Here is a 21772-nt window from a genome sequence, read left to right on the forward strand (position 1 = left end):
GTCTGTGTGTGTGTATGCGGGTGTGTGAGTGAGTGAGCGGGGGGGTTAGGGTGATGGGGGGATGTGTGGAGACCAGGAGAGGAGGTCAGCCAGGGGTATTGTGGGTATTTTGGAACAGGTCCTCTGCCCCTCCTGTCGCGCCCACCTCCTATAGCTACTCTGATTGGCTCATGGCAGATATTCAGACCCCCTAGGGGGCTCGGTTCCTCACCCCTGGCAACAGCCTATGAGAGGGCAGCGTTTCAGTCATTCAACAAATGACTGGCGTGTGTGTGTCTGCCAACTGAAAATTTAGCTGACCTGTCTGTGCTTTGACGGGAAAGGGTTGGGCTGGGGGGTACAAGCGGACAGAGTGTGTGTGTCCTAGGTTTCACTTTCTCCATCAGCCTGGTCAATGTAGAGGTACAGCATGTGTAGATGACAGCTTCTGCTGTGTGGCAGGATTACTGAGAGCTTTCAGATATGGTGGGACACAACGCAGGGTCTGAACCAGCTCACAAAGACACACATGCATTGACTTGCTGTGTGTGTGGCTGTGTGTGTGTATGAAAGAGGAGAGTGACATAAATAGGCCACAGCCTTATCTAGCTAGCAGCCCACAGTGAGCCTTGGGGATATACCCTTCCATTGTTGAGTTATGATTCATGTCTGAATATTTCATATAGTAGTGCAGGGTGGTTTAGTACTCTATTGACTTTAGTCCTCTTGACCTTTAGTACTCTATTGACTTTAGTCCTCTTGACCTTTAGTACTCTATTGACTTTAGTCCTCTTGACCTTTAGTACTCTATTGACTTTAGTCCTCTTGACCTTTAGTACTCTATTGACTTTAGTCCTCTTGACCTTTAATACTCTATTGACTTTAGTACTCTTGACCTTTAGTACTCTTGACCTTTAGTACTCTATTGACTTTAGTCCTCTTGACCTTTAGTACTCTATTGACTTTAGTCCTCTTGACCTTTAGTACTCTATTGACTTTAGTACTCTTGACCTTTAGTACTCTATTGAATTTAGTCCTCTTGACCTTTAGTACTCTTGACCTTTAGTACTCTATTGAATTTAGTCCTCTTGACCTTTAGTACTCTTGACCTTTAGTACTCTTGACCTTTAATACTCTATTGACTTTAGTCCTCTTGACCTTTAGTACTCTTGACCTTTAGTACTCTTGACCTTTAGTACTCTATTGACTTTAGTCCTCTTGACCTTTAATACTCTATTGACTTTAGTACTCTTGACCTGTAGTACTCTTGACCTTTAGTACTCTATTGACTTTAGTCCTCTTGACCTTTAGTACTCTATTGACTTTAGTCCTCTTGACCTTTAGTACTCTATTGACTTTAGTACTCTTGACCTTTAGTACTCTTGACCTTTAGTACTCTATTGACTTTAGTCCTCTTGACCTTTAGTACTCTATTGACTTTAGTCCTCTTGACCTTTAGTACTCTATTGCCTTTAGTACTCTTGACCTTTAGTACTCTATTGAATTTAGTCCTCTTGACCTTTAGTACTCTTGACCTTTAGTACTCTATTGAATTTAGTCCTCTTGACCTTTAGTACTCTTGACCTTTAGTACTCTTGACCTTTAATACTCTATTGACTTTAGTCCTCTTGACCTTTAGTACTCTTGACCTTTAGTACTCTATTGACTTTAGTACTCTTGACCTTTAGTACTCTTGACCTTTAGTACTCTATTGACTTTAGTCCTCTTGACCTTTAGTACTCTTGACCTTTAGTACTCTTGACCTTTAGTACTCTATTGACTTTAGTACTCTTGACCTTTAGTCCTCTTGACCTTTAGTACTCTTGACCTTTAGTACTCTATTGACTTTAGTACTCTTGACCTTTAGTCCTCTTGACCTTTAGTACTCTTGACCTTTAGTACTCTATTGACTTTAGTACTCTTGACCTTTAGTACTCTTGACCTTTAGTACTCTTGACCTTTAGTACTCTTGACCTTTAGTACTCTATTGACTTTAGTACTCTTGACCTTTAGTCCTCTTGACCTTTAGTACTCTTGACCTTTAGTCCTCTTGACCTTTAGTACTCTTGACCTTTAGTCCTCTTGACCTTTAGTACTCTTGACCTTTAGTACTCTTGACCTTTAGTACTCTATTGACTTTAGTCCTCTTGACCATTAGTACTCTTGACCTTTAGTACTCTTGACCTTTAATACTCTATTGACTTTAGTCCTCTTGACCTTTAGTACTCTTGACCTTTAGTACTCTATTGACTTTAGTACTCTTGACCTTTAGTACTCTTGACCTTTAGTACTCTATTGACTTTAGTACTCTTGACCTTTAGTACTCTTGACCTTTAATACTCTATTGACTTTAGTCCTCTTGACCTTTAGTACTCTTGACCTTTAGTACTCTTGACCTTTAATACTCTATTGACTTTAGTCCTCTTGACCTTTAGTACTCTTGACCTTTAGTACTCTATTGACTTTAGTACTCTTGACCTTTAGTACTCTTGACCTTTAGTACTCTATTGACTTTAGTACTCTTGACCTTTAGTCCTCTTGACCTTTAGTACTCTTGACCTTTAGTCCTCTTGACCTTTAGTACTCTTGACCTTTAGTACTCTATTGACTTTAGTCCTCTTGACCTTTAGTACTCTATTGACTTTAGTCCTCTTGACCTTTAGTACTCTATTGACTTTAGTACTCTTGACCTTTAGTACTCTATTGACTTTAGTCCTCTTGACCTTTAATACTCTATTGACTTTAGTCCTCTTGACCTTTAATACTCTATTGACTTTAGTCCTCTTGACCTTTAGTCCTCTTGACCTTTAGTACTCTATTGACTTTAGTCCTCTTGACCTTTAGTCCTCTTGACCTTTAGTACTCTATTGACTTTTAATATTTAAGGATCGGAGCTCTCTTTCAGGGAAGCTGTCTCACTCTTTGTCTGTCTGTCACTCTCTCTCACACACTAGTGTAGCCCAACAGCCTGTCTCAGAGTAAGGAAGAGACAGAGAGAGGGGGGGGGAGCGAGAAAGGGGGTGGGGCTACAACCGGCAAAAAGTTATCTGTTGTGCGTATGTGTTTGTCTGATTATGGAAGTGGAGTGAGAGTATGATGGGCGTGAGGTGATATGTGTCACAAGGGATATGTGTGTTTGTGTGTCTTAGAGAGAGACATGCAGGCATACTGAATTTGTCCAGAATAAATAACTAAGGATGCAATTTACACATAGCTTTGTCTAGGTCATTGGGTCTCAAGGTGCTTCACATAGTAAGGCAGTGGTGTACACACACACACACTTCCTGAGGTAAGAGCAAGAGAGGCGGGAGTTCCTGGCCCCTTCCTGTGCCTGTGCTGGGGGATTGTGGGATTTGTCTTAACAAAGTTTCAGTGGTTCAGAGAGAGAATGCTTTGCTTGTGCTTTACCCAACACACACACACACACACACACACACACACACACACACACACACACACACACACACACACACACACACACACACACACACACACACACACACACACACACACACACACACACACACACACACACACACACACACACACACACACAGGCATAAATGTTTTAGGTTATATCATTTGTGATGTTTGAAGGTTTGTCTTTGTTAAATATACGACTGCGTGTCTGGTGTCTTTAGTTGAGACCATAAAGTAGTCCAGGAGAGAGAGAAGGGGTAGGGGGAGGGAGAGAAGGGGGGGGGGGAGAGAGAGAAGGGGGAGGGGGAGAGAGAAGGGAGAGAGAGAGAAGGGGGAGGGGGAGAGAGAGAAGGGGGAGGGGGAGGGGGAGAGAGAGAAGGGGGAGGGGGAGGGGGAGAGATAAGGGGGAGGGGGAGAGAGAGAAGGGGTGGAGAAGGGGGAGGGGGGAGAGAGAGAGAAAATGAAAGTGCGGAGTCAATTACGAGAGGAGAAAAACATCTCCCTCCCGTCTTCCCTCCATCTCATATCTTCTTCCCTGCCAGAGTGAGAGATAGCTCAAGATAAACCTGTTAACCCCAGAGTGAGAGATAGCTCAAGATAAACCTGTTAACCCCAGAGTGAGGGATAGCTCAAGATAAACCTGTTAACCCCAGAGTGAGGGATAGCTCAAGATAAACCTGTTAACCCCAGAGTGAGGGATAGCTCAAGATAAACCTGTTAACCCCAGAGTGAGGGATAGCTCAAGATAAACCTGTTAACCCCAGAGTGAGGGATAGCTCAAGATAAACCTGTTAACCCCAGAGTGAGGGATAGCTCAAGATAAACCTGTTAACCCCAGAGTGAGGGATAGCTCAAGATAAACCTGTTAACCCCAGAGTGAGGGATAGGTCAAGATAAACCTGTTAACCCCAGAGTGAGGGATAGCTCAAGATAAACCTGTTAACCCCAGAGTGAGGGATAGCTCAAGATAAACCTGTTAACCCCAGAGTGAGGGATAGCTCAAGATAAACCTGTTAACCCCAGAGTGAGGGATAGCTCAAGATAAACCTGTTAACCCCAGAGTGAGGGATAGCTCAAGATAAACCTGTTAACCCCAGAGTGAGGGATAGCTCAAGATAAACCTGTTAACCCCAGAGTGAGGGATAGCTCAAGATAAACCTGTTAACCCCAGAGTGAGGGATAGCTCAAGATAAACCTGTTAACCCCAGAGTGAGGGATAGCTCAAGATAAACCTGTTAACCCCAGAGTGAGGGATAGCTCAAGATAAACCTGTTAACCCCAGAGTGAGGGATAGCTCAAGATAAACCTGTTAACCCCAGAGTGAGGGATAGCTCAAGATAAACCTGTTAACCCCAGAGTGAGGGATAGCTCAAGATAAACCTGTTAACCCCAGAGTGAGGGATAGCTCAAGATAAACCTGTTAACCCCAGAGTGAGGGATAGCTCAAGATAAACCTGTTAACCCCAGAGTGAGGGATAGCTCAAGATAAACCTGTTAACCCCAGAGTGAGGGATAGCTCAAGATAAACCTGTTAACCCCAGAGTGAGGGATAGCTCAAGATAAACCTGTTAACCCCAGAGTGAGGGATAGCTCAAGATAAACCTGTTAACCCCAGAGTGAGGGATAGCTCAAGATAAACCTGTTAACCCCAGAGTGAGGGATAGCTCAAGATAAACCTGTTAACCCCAGAGTGAGGGATAGCTCAAGATAAACCTGTTAACCCCAGAGTGAGGGATAGCTCAAGATAAACCTGTTAACCCCAGAGTTATGGATAGCTCAAGATAAACCTGTTAACCCCAGAGTGAGGGATAGCTCAAGATAAACCTGTTAACCCCAGAGTGAGGGATAGCTCAAGATAAACCTGTTAACCCCAGAGTGAGAGATAGCTCAAGATAAACCTGTTAACCCCAGAGTGAGGGATAGCTCAAGATAAACCTGTTAACCCCAGAGTGAGGGATAGGTCAAGATAAACCTGTTAACCCCAGAGTGAGAGATAGCTCAAGATAAACCTGTTAACCCCAGAGTGAGGGATAGCTCAAGATAAACCTGTTAACCCCAGAGTGAGAGATAGCTCAAGATAAACCTGTTAACCCCAGAGTGAGGGATAGCTCAAGATAAACCTGTTAACCCCAGAGTGAGGGATAGCTCAAGATAAACCTGTTTACCCCAGAGTGAGGGATAGCTCAAGATAAACCTGTTAACCCCAGAGTGAGGGATAGCTCAAGATAAACCTGTTAATCCCAGAGTGAGGGATAGCTCAAGATAAACCTGTTAACCCCAGAGTGAGAGATAGCTCAAGATAAACCTGTTAACCCCAGAGTGAGGGAGTTAAAACACCTATTAGAGTGTTGGGGAGGGGTAGTGAGTAGGGGCAGAGGGGGTCTGCTGGGTAGTGCTGGAGGGTCCCCCCCCCCCCCCTAGGCATACAGTGTTGTCATGGCTCTCCTTAGCTATCTCTTTGGATAACCCCTGACCTCTGAAAGCTCTGTTTAGACCCTATCACTCTCACACTGTAGAACTGCTCACACACTCACTCACACACCCATCACTCCTATAGTATGTCTATTTCAAGAGCACTTCACTAGGGCCCTCAGCCTGCTTGGGGTGGAGTGTATGAACTCTTGTTGGCGAGTTGGTATAGATCTAGAAACATGTGAGTGTCTGACTCTGAAGGAGACCTTTGAATGTGACTGAGACAGTGAATACACCAGGGGCGCAACTTTGGTTTTAGAAGTGGGGGGGTATAACAGTTGTATTTTTTATTATACTTGTTTTATCCAGTTGGATAAACACTCCAAACAGCCTACCCGACTGCTCTGAGGCGTCCACATGGTCCTAAAGCACACCGTTGCCTCGTTTCGTATCACATTCCAATGATAAAACTGGGGGGACAAAAATGCAAGTTCAGAATGTGGGGGGGACATGTCCTTGAGACACCACTGAGAATTCAACAGCATCCTATACCAACAAAGACTGTTTGTCTGTTTGATACAGGCAGAGAGTGTGTGTGTGCGTGTGTGTGTTCTAGGTGGATTGGTCCCTGGGTTGGTTCCTGGTTTCTATGACAGTTTGCTGTTGTTATGTACTGGCAAAGGAAGCTGTCTGGTGGGCAGGGGTCTGTGGTGCTCTTTAAAAATCTGCTGTCAGAGAGAAACATACACATACAGTGCCTTCAGAAAGTATTCAGACCCCTTGACTTCTTCCACATTTTGTTACATTACAGTCTGATTCTAAAATGGATTAAAGGGAAAACAACTATTTAATACATTTTAGAATAAGGCTGTAACCTAACAAAATGTGGAAAAAGTCAAGGGGTCTGAATACTTTCCGAAGGCACTGTATATACACAAAAAGAAAGGTATGGAGAGAGATGTTGAGAGAAACGGGGATGGAGAGAAAGAGATGAATGGAGGTTCATTAAACCAGGTCTTTGTGATGGAAATTAGTTTGTATTTGAACTTGAGCATCTCTCTCTCTCTCTAACGTCTTATGTTCAGAAAGAGATTAAGTACTTTAAACAATCACGAGAAGCTGCTCTGCTCCGTGTGTGTGTATGTGTGTGTGTTTGTATAGACCTAAATACAGTAGCTATTCCTATTACAACAGAACCTGTGTAGTGAAGCTGCTCGCTTAGGAGAATCCAGAACACTAAAGTACTCAGTCTTTCTTCTTCTACTCCTCTGCTTTCCTCCCCCCTCCCTGTCCTCTCCTCTGCTTTCCTCCCCCCTCCCTGTCCTCCCCTCCCTGTCCTCCCCTCCCTGTCCTCTCCTCTGCTTTCCTCCCCCTCCCTGTCCTCTCCTCTGCTTTCCTCCCCCTCCCTGTCCCCTCCTCTGCTTTCCTCCCCCCTCCCTGTCCTCTCCTCTGCTTTCCTCCCCCTCCCTGTCCTCTCCTCTGCTTTCCTCCCCCCTCCCTGTCCTCTCCTCTGCTTTCCTCCCCCCTCCCTGTCCTCTCCTCTGCTTTCCTCCTCCCTCCCTGTCCTCTCCTCTGCTTTCCTCCCCCTCCCTGTCCTCTCCTCTGCTTTCCTCCCCCTCCCTGTCCTCTCCTCTGCTTTCCTACCCCTCCCTGTCCTCTCCTCTGCTTTCCTCCCCCCTCCCTGTCCTCTCCTCTGCTTTCCTCCCCCCTCCCTGTCCTCTCCTCTGCTTTCCTCCCCCTCCCTGTCCTCTCCTCTGCTTTCCTCCCCCCTCCCTGTCCTCTCCTCTGCTTTCCTCCCCCCTCCCTGTCCTCTCCTCTGCTTTCCTCCCCCTCCCTGTCCTCTCCTCTGCTTTCCTCCCCCCTCCCTGTCCTCTCCTCTGCTTTCCTCCCCTCCCTGTCCTCTCCTCTGCTTTCCTCCCCCCTTCCTGTCCTCTCCTCTGCTTTCCTACCCCTCCCTGTCCTCTCCTCTGCTTTCCTCCCCCCTCCCTGTCCTCTCCTCTGCTTTCCTCCCCCCTCCCTGTCCTCTCCTCTGCTTTCCTCCCCCCTCCCTGTCCTCTCCTCTGCTTTCCTCCCCCTCCCTGTCCTCTCCTCTGCTTTCCTCCCCCCTCCCTGTCCTCTCCTCTGCTTTCCTCCCCCCTCCCTGTCCTCTCCTCTGCTTTCCTCCCCCCTCCCTGTCCTCTCCTCTGCTTTCCTCCCCCCTCCCTGTCCTCTCCTCTGCTTTACTCCCCCCTCCCTGTCCTCTCCTCTGCTTTCCTCCCCCCTCCCTGTCCTCTCCTCTGCTTTCCTCCCCCCTCCCTGTCCTCTCCTCTGCTTTCCTCCCCCCTCCCTGTCCTCTCCTCTGCTTTCCCCCCCCCTCCCTGTCCTCTCCTCTGCTTTCCTCCCCCCTTCCTGTCCTCTCCTCTGCTTTCCTCCCCCTCCCTGTCCTCTCCTCTGCTTTCCTCCCCCCTCCCTGTCCTCTCCTCTGCTTTCCTCCCCCCTCCCTGTCCTCTCCTCTGCTTTCCTCCCCCCTCCCTGTCCTCTCCTCTGCTTTCCTCCCCCCTCCCTGTCCTCTCCTCTGCTTTCCTCCCCCCTCCCTGTCCTCTCCTCTGCTTTCCTCCCCCCTCCCTGTCCTCTCCTCTGCTTTCCTCCCCCCTCCCTGTCCTCTCCTCTGCTTTCCTCCCCCCTCCCTGTCCTCTCCTCTGCTTTCCTCCCCCCTCCCTGTCCTCTCCTCTGCTTTCCTCCCCCCTCCCTGTCCTCTCCTCTGCTTTCCTCCCCCCTCCCTGTCCTCTCCTCTGCTTCCCCCCCCCCCCTGTCCTCTCCTCTGCTTTCCTCCCCCCTCCCTGTCCTCTCCTCTGCTTTCCTCCCCCCTCCCTGTCCTCTCCTCTGCTTTCCTCCCCCCTCCCTGTCCTCTCCTCTGCTTTCCTCCCCCCTCCCTGTCCTCTCCTCTGCTTTCCTCCCCCCTCCCTGTCCTCTCCTCTGCTTTCCTCCCCCCTCCCTTTCCTCTCCTCTGCTTTCCTCCCCCCTCCCTGTCCTCTCCTCTGCTTTCCTCCCCCCTCCCTGTCCTCTCCTCTGCTTTCCTCCCCCACCCTGTCCTCTCCTCTGCTTTCCTCCCCCCTCCCTGTCCTCTCCTCTGCTTTCCTCCCCCACCCTGTCCTCTCCTCTGCTTTCCTCCCCCCTCCCTGTCCTCTCCTCTGCCCCCCCCCTCTGTCCTCTCCTCTGCTTTCCTCCCCCCTCCCTGTCCTCTCCTCTGCTTTCCTCCCCCTCCCTGTCCTCTCTGCTTTCCTCCCCCCTCCCTGTCCTCTCCTCTGCTTTCCTCCCCCCTCCCTGTCCTCTCCTCTGCTTTCCTCCCCCCTCCCTGTCCTCTCCTCTGCTTTCCTCCCCCACCCTGTCCTCTCCTCTGCTTTCCTCCCCCCTCCCTGTCCTCTCCTCTGCTTTACCCCCCCCCCCCCTCTGTCCTCTCCTCTGCTTTCCTCCCCCACCCTGTCCTCTCCTCTGCTTTCCTCCCCCCTCCCTGTCCTCTCCTCTGCTTTACTCCCCCCCCCCTGTCCTCTCCTCTGCTTTCCTCCCCCTCCCTGTCCTCTCCTCTGCTTTCCTCCCCCTCCCTGTCCTCTCCTCTGCTTTCCTCCCCCCTCCCTGTCCTCTCCTCTGCTTTCCTCCTCCCTCCCTGTCCTCTCCCCTGCTTTACTCCCCCCTCCCTGTCCTCTCCTCTGCTTTACTCCCCCCTCCCTGTCCTCTCCTCTGCTTTCCTCCCCCCTCCCTGTCCTCTCCTCTGCTTTCCTCCCCCCTCCCTGTCCTCTCCTCTGCTTTCCTCCCCCCTCCCTGTCCTCTCCTCTGCTTTCCTCCCCCCTCCCTGTTCTCTCCTCTGCTTTCCTCCCCCCTCCCTGTCCTCTCCTCTGCTTTCCTCCCCCCTTCCTGTCCTCTCCTCTGCTTTCCTCCCCCCTCCCTGTTCTCTCCTCTGCTTTCCTCCCCCCTCCCTGTCCTCTCCTCTGCTTTCCTCCCCCCTTCCTGTCCTCTCCTCTGCTTTCCTCCCCCCTCCCTGTCCTCTCCTCTGCTTTCCTCCCCCCTCCCTGTCCTCTCCTCTGCTTTCCTCCCCCCTCCCTGTCCTCTCCTCTGCTTTCCTCCCCCCTCCCTGTCCTCTCCTCTGCTTTCCTCCCCCCTCCCTGTCCTCTCTGCTTTCCTCCCCCTCCCTGTCCTCTCCTCTGCTTTCCTCCCCCTTCCTGTCCTCTCTGCTTTCCTCCCCCCTTCCTGTCCTCTCTGCTTTCCTCCCCCTCCCTGTACTCTCCTCTGCTTTCCTCCCCACTCCCTGTCCTCTCCTCTGCCCCCCCCCCTCTGTCCTCTCCTCTGCTTTCCTCCCCCCTCCCTGTCCTCTCCTCTGCTTTCCTCCCCCTCCCTGTCCTCTCCTCTGCTTTCCTCCCCCCTCCCTGTCCTCTCCTCTGCTTTCCTCCCCCCTCCCTGTCCTCTCCTCTGCTTTCCTCCCCCCTCCCTGTCCTCTCCTCTGCTTTCCTCCCCCCTCCCTGTCCTCTCCTCTGCTTTCCTCCCCCCTCCCTGTCCTCTCCTCTGCTTTCCTCCCCCCTCCCTGTCCTCTCCTCTGCTTTCCTCCCCCTCCCTGTCCTCTCCTCTGCTTTCCTCCCCCTTCCTGTCCTCTCCTCTGCTTTCCTCCCCCCTTCCTGTCCTCTCCTCTGCTTTCCTCCCCCTTCCTGTCCTCTCCTCTGCTTTCCTCCGCCCTCCCTGTCCTCTCCTCTGCTTTCCTCCTCCCTCCCTGTCCTCCCCTCCCTGTCCTCTCCTCTGCTTTCCTCCCCCCTCCCTGTCCTCTCCTCTGCTTTCCTCCCCCACCCTGTCCTCTCCTCTGCTTTCCTCCCCCTCCCTGTCCTCTCCTCTGCTTTCCTCCCCCTCCCTGTCCTCTCCTCTGCTTTCCTCCCCCCTCCCTGTCCTCTCCTCTGCTTTCCTCCCCCTCCCTGTCCTCTCCTCTGCTTTCCTCCCCCTCCCTGTCCTCCCCTCCCTGTCCTCTCCTCTGCTTTCCTCCCCCTCCCTGTCCTCTCCTCTGCTTTCCTCCTCCCTCCCTGTCCTCTCCTCTGCTTTCCTACCCCCTCCCTGTCATCTCCTCTGCTCCCCCTGACCTCTCCTCTGCTTTCCTCCCCCTCCCTGTCCTCCCCTCCCTGTCCTCTCCTCTGCTTTCCTCCCCCTCCCTGTCCTCCCCTCCCTGTCCTCTCCTCTGCTTTCCTCCCCCTCCCTGTCCTCCCCTCCCTGACCTCTCCTCTGCTTTCCTCCCCCTCCCTGTCCTCCCCTCCCTGTCCTCTCCTCTGCTTTCCTCCCCCTCCCTGTCCTCCCCTCCCTGTCCTCTCCTCTGCTTTCCTCCCTCTCCCTGACCTCTCCTCTGCTTTCCTCCCCCTCCCTGTCCTCCCCTCCCTGTCCTCTCCTCTGCTTTCCTCCCTCTCCCTGTCCTCTCCTCTGCTTTCCTACCCATCCCCCCTCCCACCATCATCCCCTCTCCTCCCCACCATCATCCCCTCTCCTCCCCACCATCATCCCCTCTCCTCCCCACCATCATCCCCTCTCCTCCCCACCGTCATCCCCTCTCCTCCCCACCATCATCCCCTCTCCTCCCCACCGTCATCCCCTCTCCTCCCCACCATCATCCCCTCTCCTCCCCACCGTCATCCCCTCTCCTCCCCACCATCATCCCCTCTCCTCCCCACCGTCATCCCCTCTTCATTACCTCCCCAGGCCCAGCTAGAGGCCCAGAGGGCAACGGGGGAGTTCCAGAGGGCGGTGGAGATCCTGCGGGCGGCTAAAGAGACCATCGCCCTGGCAGAGGAGAGACTCCTGGAGGAGGACAGCAGACAGTTTGATTCAGCCTGGCAGGAGATGCTCAACCACGCCACCAACAGGGTGGGTAAACACACAACTCTTGGTCCTGGAAAGCCACAGTGTGTGCAGACTATGACCGATTGGGTTTGTTAGCTTGCTTAGCTTGATTAGGCATTTGTAGTAGCAATGGTCATCAAAATTGTTAAAAGGTTTAAAAACAAGTCTAATAAATACAACAGTTGGACAATGGATGAAGATACTCCAAACCTTTAGAATTTTTTAAATACATCAGATATTGGCGGAATTATAGGACAAAAAAACATTTTACTGGCACAGACAAATAGTGAATGGAGTTCAGGGATTTTTCTGACCATAGTTCTTGTGTGTTTTGCTTGTTTTAGTGTTGGTCAGGACGTGAGCTGGGTGGGCATTCTATGTTGTGTGTCTAGTTTGTCTGTTTCTATGTTTCTATGTTTGGCCTAATATGGTTCTCAATCAGAGGCAGGTGTTTTGTGTTGTCTCTGATTGGGAATCATATATAGGTGGCTTGTTTTGTGTTGGGGTTTGTGGGTGGTTGTTTCCTGTCTCTGTGTTTTCTCTGCACCAGCTAGGACTGTATCTTTTTGTTATTTTGTAATTGTTAAGTGTTCACTGTTTATCAGTATTAAATATGTTGAGCACCAACTACGCTGTGTCTACGCTGCGTCTTGGTCCGATCCCTGTTACACCCTCTCTTCTCGTGAAGAGAGGGAAGGCTGCCGTTACAGGTGGGAATTCAGGTGTTCAATTTATTGTCACATTTAACTTTTTTTTTAATGCACTCAAATATACATTTTATAATGGTTTCAGGTATTTAAAAAAAATCATGTTGTTAAAATAAATAAAGTTATGTGCCTCATTTGCATAAATACACCGGGTTCATTTGTGTTTATATGAATAAGTTAACTAACCTAAAGGGGTGAAATAGGGCTGCAGCCACCAAAAACCTGGTCTGTAGGCCTACCTGCACTCACAAGCGCTGTCTCGACTGCCTCATTAATTACTGTTGTTGTCACGTTCTGTTGCATTATTCAACAAGTGTGTCAATAGCAGAATACCCTCAGATAAAAAAATCAACAGGCTTAGCTCTAGATTACACCTATCTATACATACTTTACATTGTTTGCAAGATCAGACATAATACTACTATAATCTGAGTGTTCATTTCAGGAAGTTGCTTTCATTTCAGCGCATCTAATTTGTAAACATTTCAACTCCATTAAATTATGACTTTTTTTAATTGCACAAAAAACAGCCACCAAAATTAAGTGATCTTTCTTCTCTTTCTTGTGATGTAAGTGTAGAGACGGTGCGTTAAATCTGCGACCAAGCTTTTCCGTTCTTATATAGATGCAACGGAAAGACAATGTATTCCATTGAGCCCATTTTAGCCATTACCAGTGTGTTTGACTGGTCATTACAAACGTTTCTGCGATCGTAACGTTAACGGGAAAAAACAAATGGCACAAGGAAGAGTGGGAAAGAATTGCCAGAGTAAATGAAAGCAATCAATCCAGCAAGATATAAGAGACAAGTAGATTTTGCACCCCTCAAACACAGGAAATAAACGGCTGACAAAGACAGATCCTCAGGTGGGCGGGGCATGCGCGTCGCTATTAGTAGTAGTAGTAGCTTGATCTTGGTGGAATAGATCAAAGCACACACACCAAAGACTGACTGCTAGACTGACTCTGCCACCCTATTGGCTGTTGCAGGTGATGGAGGCGGAGACGGCGAGGACTCGTAGCGAATTAGAGCACAGAAAGACGGCGAACCACTACAACGCCTGCATCAGTCATATGAGACAGCTGGAGAAGAAACTAAAACGCACCATCAACAAGTCCAGGTGTGTGTGTGTGTGTGTGTGTGTGTGTGTGTGTGTGTGTGTGTGTGTGTGTGTGTGTGTGTGTGTGTGTGTGTGTGTGTGTGTTTTGGTCCTGTTAATGTGACTGACTAGCTGAGAAGATAAAGAGCGATACACACACTCAGCCGCCCCTATCTTGGGCCTCTCGTTGCTAAATGTGATGACATGCAGATGTTGGCCGGGTAGGCCTGTGCCTGCAGTGTATGAGTTTGGGCGTAGTGTAGGTATGTGTGTGTGATTGTATGTGTGTGTGTGAGATTTTGGGGGTAGTATGTGTGTGTGTGTTTGTACTGTGTGTGAGTTTGGGCGAAGTGTGTGTTTCCCTTAAGGGCCTGTGGAATGTAGCAGCTGTTGGAGGTGGAGTGTTATTTTTCCAGAGGTTCATGGTTGCTATGACGACTATACAGCGCCCTGAAAGAACTACTGACTCAAATCTCTCTCTTTCGCGCTCTCTCGCCTTCTCCCTCTCCCTCGCTCTCTCTCTCTCGCCTTCTCTCTCCCCCGCTCTCTCTCTCTCGCCTTCTCCCTCCCCCCGCTCTCTCTCTCTCGCCTTCTCTCTCCCCCGCTCTCTCTCTCTCTCGCCTTCTCTCTCCCCCGATCTCCACCTGCAGGCCATATTTTGAACTGAAGGCAAAATACTACCTACAACTTGAGGTATGTACAGTGTTTATTGTTGCCATAGATACACAACAAGTTGTTTTTGTGTTGTAACACCCTGTGTGTGTAACGTCCCTACTTTCTTCTCTCTCTCAGCAACTAAGACGACACGTAGACCAGTTTCAGGCCAAGCTGACCGTTGCCAAGGCAGACTACCGCACAACGCTGCGTAACCTAGAGACCATATCCGAGGAGATCCACTCCCGGCGACACTCCATCACCATGGGAACCAGAGGGAGGGGCGTGGGGGCTGAGGGGGAGGGGGGAAGTGAGGACATCACCAACTTCAAGATGGAGTCAGATGGACTGTCCAGTGAGTGTCACACACACACATACGTGCACACAGCCAGGTTTTAATGTATACATCTTTGTGTATGTTAATTTGTGTGTATTTTCCAGTGGCATCTGTGACGTTTGATGAAGGCGGTAACGGTGGTGGATCAGAGGAAGAGACAAAAACACACTCCTCTTCCTCCTCCTCTTCTCCCTACCCCTCCACCCCTCTGGACCTGCCCTGCTCCTACCCCTCCTCCTCTTCTCCCTACCCCTCCACCCCTCTGGACCAGCCCTGCTCCTACCCCTCCTCATTCTCCACCCCCTCTGCCTACCTCTCCCCCTGCCCGTCCCTCATGTCCTCGTCCTGTCCCAGTGCCATGGAGGGACCCAGTCCTGGCGGCTGGCTAAGCCCAGAGTCGAGGTGTGGATCTCCTCTCCTCGGCCCCCGCTCCCAGTGCAGTGGAGCCTCCTCCCCAGACTGCGACCAGGAAAGAGGTGTGTGTGTGTGTGTTCCGGTGACTTTGTGTCTATAAATGTGATAATTGTTTGGATTATTGTTGGGCTACTGTTTATAGGATTGTATGTTAGAAAACAAGTTTATTCACCATTAACTCTGCTTTTGTGTGTGTGTGTGTGTGTGTGTGTGTGTGTGTGTGTGTGTGTGTGTGTGTGTGTGTGTGTGTGTGTGTGTGTGTGTGTGTGTGTGTGTGTGTGTGTGTGTGTGTGTGTGTGTGTGTGTGTGTGTGTGTGTGTGTGTGTGTGTGTGTGTGTGTGTGTGTGTGTGTGTGTGTGTGTAGGGGACAGAGCAGAGGGCGCAGAGCAGAAGTTGGAGGCAGGTCTAAGTAAGCTGACCCTGACAATAACACACCCACTGCATCCTGGGAACGACGACCCCAAGGATGACCCCAAGACGACCTCCAGCTCCGCCACTACAACCCATATTCCCAACCTCACCATCCTCCAGACCAACAGCGCCTAACGGACAGACAGCTTCACCTCTTACCCTTGACCCTTGACTCATGACCTTTAAGCCTGAACTCTAACTCTGAGCCTTTCTATGAACTTCAGTAACATTACAATGTGTTTTATTCACTCCAGGAACAAATCTGGAATTACACCCTATTCCATGCATAGGAGATAAGGAATAGTGGCAATAGGGTGCCATTTTGGATCTTGCCCAGAACTGATCTGGAATAACCTGGAAGGGGAAATTAACTTGGGGATTGTGGGGGATCATAGCCACACAAGTCTATTGTCTACACCTTAAAACACTCCGAATGAAGGAAGGGTGTGAAAGAGACATTGCTATGGCCCGATTCTCCAAAAAGGGTGGACTTGCACACTCACTGTCATGGATTTAAAAGCTGTTGATTGGTGTAAGCTGGCGGGAGTTTCCACTATTGTGACATGTTGGAATGACCCTGGAGAGAGATATGTAAATATGGCTGTTGAGCCCCCGGCCCCCCTGATCCCACAACGTGTGTGAGGGGCAGAGGTTACCCTGGTCTCAGCGAGTGTGCTTGTGTGTCAGAGGAACAGCATGTTACTGCAGTTTTTCTGCCTCACATAGACTGACTGGGGTTGTTTGCAATTACTATGTGTTGTACATGTTTGTGTGTGTCGCTATGCGTGGTAGGTAGGGCGACAGTGTGTGTAGAGACTGTTTCAGTGCAGTTGTAGTGTTGGTGTATTACTCCTGTATGGTGTATGGGGAGAGCACAGTCTGACTCCAGTAGAGAGAGAGTCTATATTTATGCTCTGTGTCTCTGACCTACACTATGTATCTGTTCTTAGAATAAAACACGTCCTGACACTTCATTGTGTGTGTCTGTGTGTGTCTGACACTGACGCACTGTAGCCTCACAAACAGGAACCTGCCCCCAACACACTCACACACTTTAACCCCAAAGTCACCATTGTGTCACTCCCTCAATGCTAATGGATGTAAACAAACACTACCTGACACACACACACTGGCGAGAGAGTTTTCTTCCTGCTACTCTCTCAGCTGGTGCAGTGTTATCTCATGACTTGAGTCACAGTTCTCAGACTCCCTGTCTGTGTGTGTGCACTTTTCTGGGCTGGAATCCAAACCGGATCTGCCTATCCCAAATCAGTCAGTTATTCCCTGTCTCAGTCCTAAAAGGCCTGATAGAGGCTGCACAACCTAATCATTAGGCTGGCCACAGCTAGGAACCATATCTCAACCTAGGCGATAAGGGCCTTAGCGGGCAATCCCCAGAGCCTAGTGCCTATGCTGCCCAACTCCTTCTCAACCTAACATGCTCAACCTTAGACATTATAAGGATAATCTCTCCTGTCTGGCAAGGCCTAGGTTAAATCCTTCACAGACTCCTACCAACGTCCTAGTACTATAGTCTGGTACTAGGTCCCTTTATTCCAGAATGTATGATTCCCAATTAATTAATCAGATTCTCAAAATCCTCAATTGATCAAATGAATTAGAAGTAAGACAACAACATGCACTTGTATGACTCTTTGATGACTCCAGGTTTGGAACATCAAAGCAAAGTTGATTCCATTTCTAGTTTATTATAAAAATTCATGCCAACATTATAAATGTAAATTCAAGATACCCTCAGGGCTTTCACCTAAACCTCCTTAGGGCTTCACTATGCCAATATCATTTTATGAGAAACACTTTTAATAACAGGAAAGTAGTCTTACCTTCTAAAACAATACAATAGTTTCTAAAGGTTTCTAAAAGGTGAAAAAGGTAATAAATAAATACAAATAGATATATGAATTAAAAAAACTCTAATCATACAACTACAATAATACAAAAATAATGGTTAAAAAAGCAGTCTTCAATAACAGCTAATTATTCCTATCCTCAACTGAACATCAATACCCGTACTAAACTCCTCTACTCAGTACATACCCCAACTCATAGTATTTTCCATAACATGTTTATTTCATCAACCCAGTCATAGTTTATTCATTTTCAACAACTCTCTGAATGTTCTTTTATTTCATCAATACAGTCATAGTTCCATCCATTTCATCAACACTTCTCAATTCCTTTCTTTCCCCATCAACTACCAAACCACTCTCTACTTTGATTGTGTATTTTGTGTGTCTGTCCTTGTAATATCTGGTCCCAAGCTGGTGTGTATTTAGGTTCTGGAAGACCTTATAAGGACTTCCCATGAATTCATGTTTGTGTGTGAAAGTAATTCTGTGGGTGTGTATGTACTGCGTGGGTGTGTAGCCATTAGCCTGTGTGTGTGTTGTGCCAGCTGTGACCTTGAGTTTGTGTGTGTGCGTGTGAGTGAATGTGCACATGGTATTCTGTGTGTGTGTGTGTATGTAAAACTGTTAGCGAATGGAGAGTGTGTTGTGAACTGCTGTAACCCTAAGGATGAGGAGAGATGACCAGCCTCAAGGTACGAATGTTGAGAATTTGGACTGTGACCATTGAACTCGTACTCATCGGTCCTCTATAATAAGTCAGAAGTTCCTGGGCACTGGTCATTCTGCCATGTCCCTCCGTGTCTACCTGGCAGTGGTGGTTGCTGTTCTCCATCTGTCCCCGGTAACGTTAACCCGGGCTGGGGACAGGACAGAGGGGACTCCCGGTCCATCTTACGTGGCCGCAGTCTATGAGCACCAGGTGATTTTGAACCCAGAGCCGCACGTGCCTCTGTCTCGGGCCGCGGCGCTCGAGCACATGATGAGGAACCTGAAGGTCTATGAGGAGCAGGCCGCGCGGGCAGCGGAACAGGTAGGTACACCTGTGGGACTGGGAGATGGTCTTCTCTTTCAATTAATAGAACTAGATTTGTTAATGCAGGGCTGGAACAAAGCCCGCATACCCTGCAGATAAGCTCTCAAGGACTGGATAAGACTTGCCTTTGACAAGGAGGATAAACATCAGTCTGAAGTTCTTGAGTTAATAGCTTTACAGCTCCATTTACCCCTTTCTATCACGTTACTGTTCCATCACAACACACATAGAGATACAACCTCCACATCCCTCTCTCTCTTTGTCTCTCTCTTTCTAATTCAAAAGGATTCATTGGCATGGAAAGTGTTATACATTGCCAAAGCAAACATAGACACTCTCTCTGACTCTCTCTTCCAGGGGGCTCAGATCATAGTATTTCCAGAGGACGGTATCCATGGGTTCAACTTCAGTCGTCTGTCCATCTCTGGTTACCTAGAGACCATCCCTGACCCACTGACGGAGGACTGGAACCCCTGTACACAGCCTGACAGACACAATAACACTGAGGTATACGCACGCACGTGCACACACCTTTACTTACCACTGTGGATCCATGTCTAATGTCATCAATGTTAATGTGTGTTCTGCCCTGTTCTCTCTCAGGTCCTCCAGAGTTTGAGCTGCATGGCTCGACGTCACCAACTATACCTGGTGGCCAACATGCCTGACCTCCAGCCCTGCCCTCTGACCTCTCACCCCACCTGCCCCCCCGACGGGCGCTGGCAGTTCAACACTGATGTAGTCTTCAGGTTGGTGGTAAATGGGTTGTTTCACTTTTAAACATGTTTCTTGATCCTGTGAGAAAATAATGCATTGTACAGGGAGAGCTTCAGGTACTCCGAACCTCTTGGAATAGGGGGAATTACATGATATTGCATTTGTATTGATTTCCTAAAGCTTTTTAGAGTTATACAGAAGTGACTTGGAATCATGTTTTTGCTTTATTGTTAAGAAGAGCTTTCAACCATTCTCAACCATCAACCATTCTCTATAGGTCTTAAAAAATATATTTTTAAAATTAATAATTGTATTATTTTTACAAAAGGACTTGGGTTATATAGATGAAAATACATTTGGTTTTCCCATTCACTGCAGGTCTGATGGTTCCCTGGTGGCTCGCTACCACAAACAAAACCTGTTCTTCGAGAAGGAATTTGATACCCCGCCCAGACTAGAGGTGGTGACCTTTGACACGCCGTTCGCCGGACAGTTTGGAGTGTTCACCTGCTTTGACATCCTGTTTCACGACCCTACTGTCAGACTACTGGAGAAGGTACACAAAGTCGCACAATGTTTCATTATGGATGCAAATGAATTCATCAAAAGTCTTAATGTTTGTCTTCATCTCTCTCAGGGTATCAGACAGATGATCTTCCCCACGGCCTGGATGAATCTGCTTCCTCTACTAACAGCGGTTCAGATCCAGAGAGCGGTCAGTCTGGGAGCTAACGTCACTCTGCTGGCGGCTAACCTCAGGCATGACAGCAAGGCTATGACGGGCAGCGGCATCTTCACCCCTAGTACTTCCATCTATCACCACGCCTTCCACCACCCTGGGGAGCCAGAGGAGGGGAAGCTGCTGGTGTTGAGGATACCTGTACTGGACAGTGACTGGCTGGCAACACAGAAGCAGGCAAAGAGGCAGGGGGAGACAGGAGGAAAGGGTGAGGCAAAGGGGCAGATAGGAGGAGAGGGTGAGGCAAAGGGGCAGGGGGAGACAGGAGGAGAGGGTGAGGGTGAACCTCTCTCTGCTTCTCTTCCTACCCTCTCTCCCAATCCCTCCCCATCCCCCTCTCACTTCATCTCCTCTATGATGTGTGACCCATTCTCCTTCGTCCTGCTGCATGGTTCAGAGGGCCAGCTGACTGTGTGTGACGGTCCTCTCTGCTGCCATCTGCAGTACCGACGGTCCCCACAGGGTGGCAATACGGAGCTCTATGCTCTAGGGGCATTCGCTGGCAATCACACGGCTGATGGACACTTCGCCATGCAGGTAGGGAGAAACATTTACATTACACGCATGCATTACAACCAGGGGTAGGGTCAAATCCATTTAAATTCCAGTCAATTCAGGAAGTACACTGAAATTCAAATTCAAATTTTCTTCAATGCTTCTTAATGAGGAAAATTCGGAGATTGGTTAACTTTCTGAATTGACTGGAATTGAAATGGAATTGACCCCAACTCTGATTACAGCTTACATTTGGAACTGGTAGGGATCCTGCCTTGTGCATACTTGCAATGTTTTACATTTTTTATTTAAGTCTTCAAGTTCCTTTCAGTTTTAGTCATTTAGCAGATGCTCTTATCCAGAGCTACTTACAGATGCAATTAGCAATTAGTGCCTTGCTCAAGGGCACATTGACAGATTTTTCACCTAGTCGTCTCATGGTATCAATGATTGATGATTAACCCATCACCCTCCAGGTGTGTGCGTTGGTCCGGTGCTCGGGGTCAGAGGTCAGCTCCTGTGGAAAGGGAGTGGAGGAGGCAGAGTCTAGAGTGGACTTCCGGTTGGAGGGGAAGTTCGGAACGCGTTACGTTTACCCGTCTTTGCTAGGTAGTGGCATGGTTGTAGATCGACCCGACCGGATCGAGAAGACCACAGACGGTCGAGTGACCATGGAACACTCAGGGATGTCCGTCGGACTGGTGACCGCATGTCTCTACGGCAGAGTGTACGACCAGGACTAGGGTGTGTGTGTGAGTGTGAGAGCGAGAGAGAGAGAGAAAATAAAGTAAATATATGTTCTCCAACCTCTTTGTTCTCTGTACCGTTTCTGTATCATCTAAAGCAGCTATCCCCAAACTGGGGTACGCCAAATAATATGTGATTCACTTTAAAAAATATATATATATATATATATATACAGTTGAAGTCAGAAGTTTACATACAGTTAGGTTGTAGTCATTAAACCTCTTTTTTTCAACCACTCCAAAAATGTCTTGTTAACAAACTATAGTTTTGGCAAGTCGGTTAGGACATTGACTTTGTGCATGACACAAGTAATTTTTCCAACAATTGTTTACAGACAGATTATTTCACTTATAATTCGCTGTATCACAATTCCAGTGGGTCAGAAGTTTACATACACTAAGTTGACTGTGCCTTTAAACAACTTGGAAAATGACAGAAAATTATGTCATGGCTTTAGAAGCTTCTGATAGGCTAATTGACATCATTTGAGTCAATTGGAGGGGTACCTGTGGATGTATTTCAAGACCTACCTTCAAACTCAGTGCTTCTTTGCTTGACATCATGGGAAAATCAAAAGAAATCAGCCAAGACCTCAGAAAAAAAATTGTAGACCTCCACAAGTCTGATTCATCCTTGGGAGCAATTTACAAACGCCTGAAGGTACCGCGTCCATCTGTACAAACAATAGTACGCAAGTATAAACACCATGGAACCACGCAGCCGTCATACCGCTCAGGAATGAGACATGTTCTGTCTCACTAAAACCAACCACCCTCCCACCAAACCACCCACTCACCAAGGCATCTATAAAAGTAAGTTAAATAGGAAAGAAAGACAGAAACAAACAGTAATAGAAACAAAAACTATGGGAAAAAAAGTTAAATAAAAATGA

The 21772-nt window shown here is 48.6% G+C and overlaps 2 protein-coding genes across 2 annotated transcripts in view; both read left to right on the top strand.

The window, feature by feature from the left end:
* LOC139555033 (SH3 domain-binding protein 5-like) overlaps positions 1–16250 on the top strand; it is a 24195-nt gene extending 7945 nt beyond the window's left edge. The window contains exons 4-9 of the mRNA XM_071368419.1: positions 11515–11679; positions 13353–13483; positions 14113–14155; positions 14255–14471; positions 14558–14929; positions 15232–16250. Of these exons, the coding sequence (XP_071224520.1) occupies positions 11515–11679; positions 13353–13483; positions 14113–14155; positions 14255–14471; positions 14558–14929; positions 15232–15413 (1110 nt within the window). The 3' untranslated portion in view covers positions 15414–16250. The remainder of the gene's footprint in view (positions 1–11514; positions 11680–13352; positions 13484–14112; positions 14156–14254; positions 14472–14557; positions 14930–15231) is intronic.
* Positions 16251–17710: 1460 nt separating this feature from the next.
* btd (biotinidase) lies at positions 17711–20939 on the top strand. Its single transcript, XM_071368421.1, has 6 exons — positions 17711–18179; positions 18540–18689; positions 18786–18931; positions 19278–19455; positions 19537–20175; positions 20610–20939. The coding sequence occupies exons 1-6, from the start codon at positions 17937–17939 to the stop codon at positions 20874–20876; spliced, it is 1623 nt and encodes a 540-aa protein (XP_071224522.1). The 5' UTR covers positions 17711–17936; the 3' UTR covers positions 20877–20939.
* Positions 20940–21772: the final 833 nt, after the last annotated feature.

Source organism: Salvelinus alpinus, chromosome 26 (genome assembly GCF_045679555.1).
Source record: "Salvelinus alpinus chromosome 26, SLU_Salpinus.1, whole genome shotgun sequence".
NCBI classification, from domain to species: domain Eukaryota; kingdom Metazoa; phylum Chordata; class Actinopteri; order Salmoniformes; family Salmonidae; genus Salvelinus; species Salvelinus alpinus.

Coding starts and splice junctions, on each gene's coding strand:
- btd (XM_071368421.1), top strand. CDS start 17,937: ATGTCCCTCCGTGTCTACCTGGCAGTGGTGGTTGCTGTTCTCCATCTG. Junction 18,180..18,539: donor CCGCGCGGGCAGCGGAACAG/GTAGGTACACCT, acceptor TCTCTCTTCCAG/GGGGCTCAGATCATAGTATT. Junction 18,932..19,277: donor AACACTGATGTAGTCTTCAG/GTTGGTGGTAAA, acceptor CATTCACTGCAG/GTCTGATGGTTCCCTGGTGG.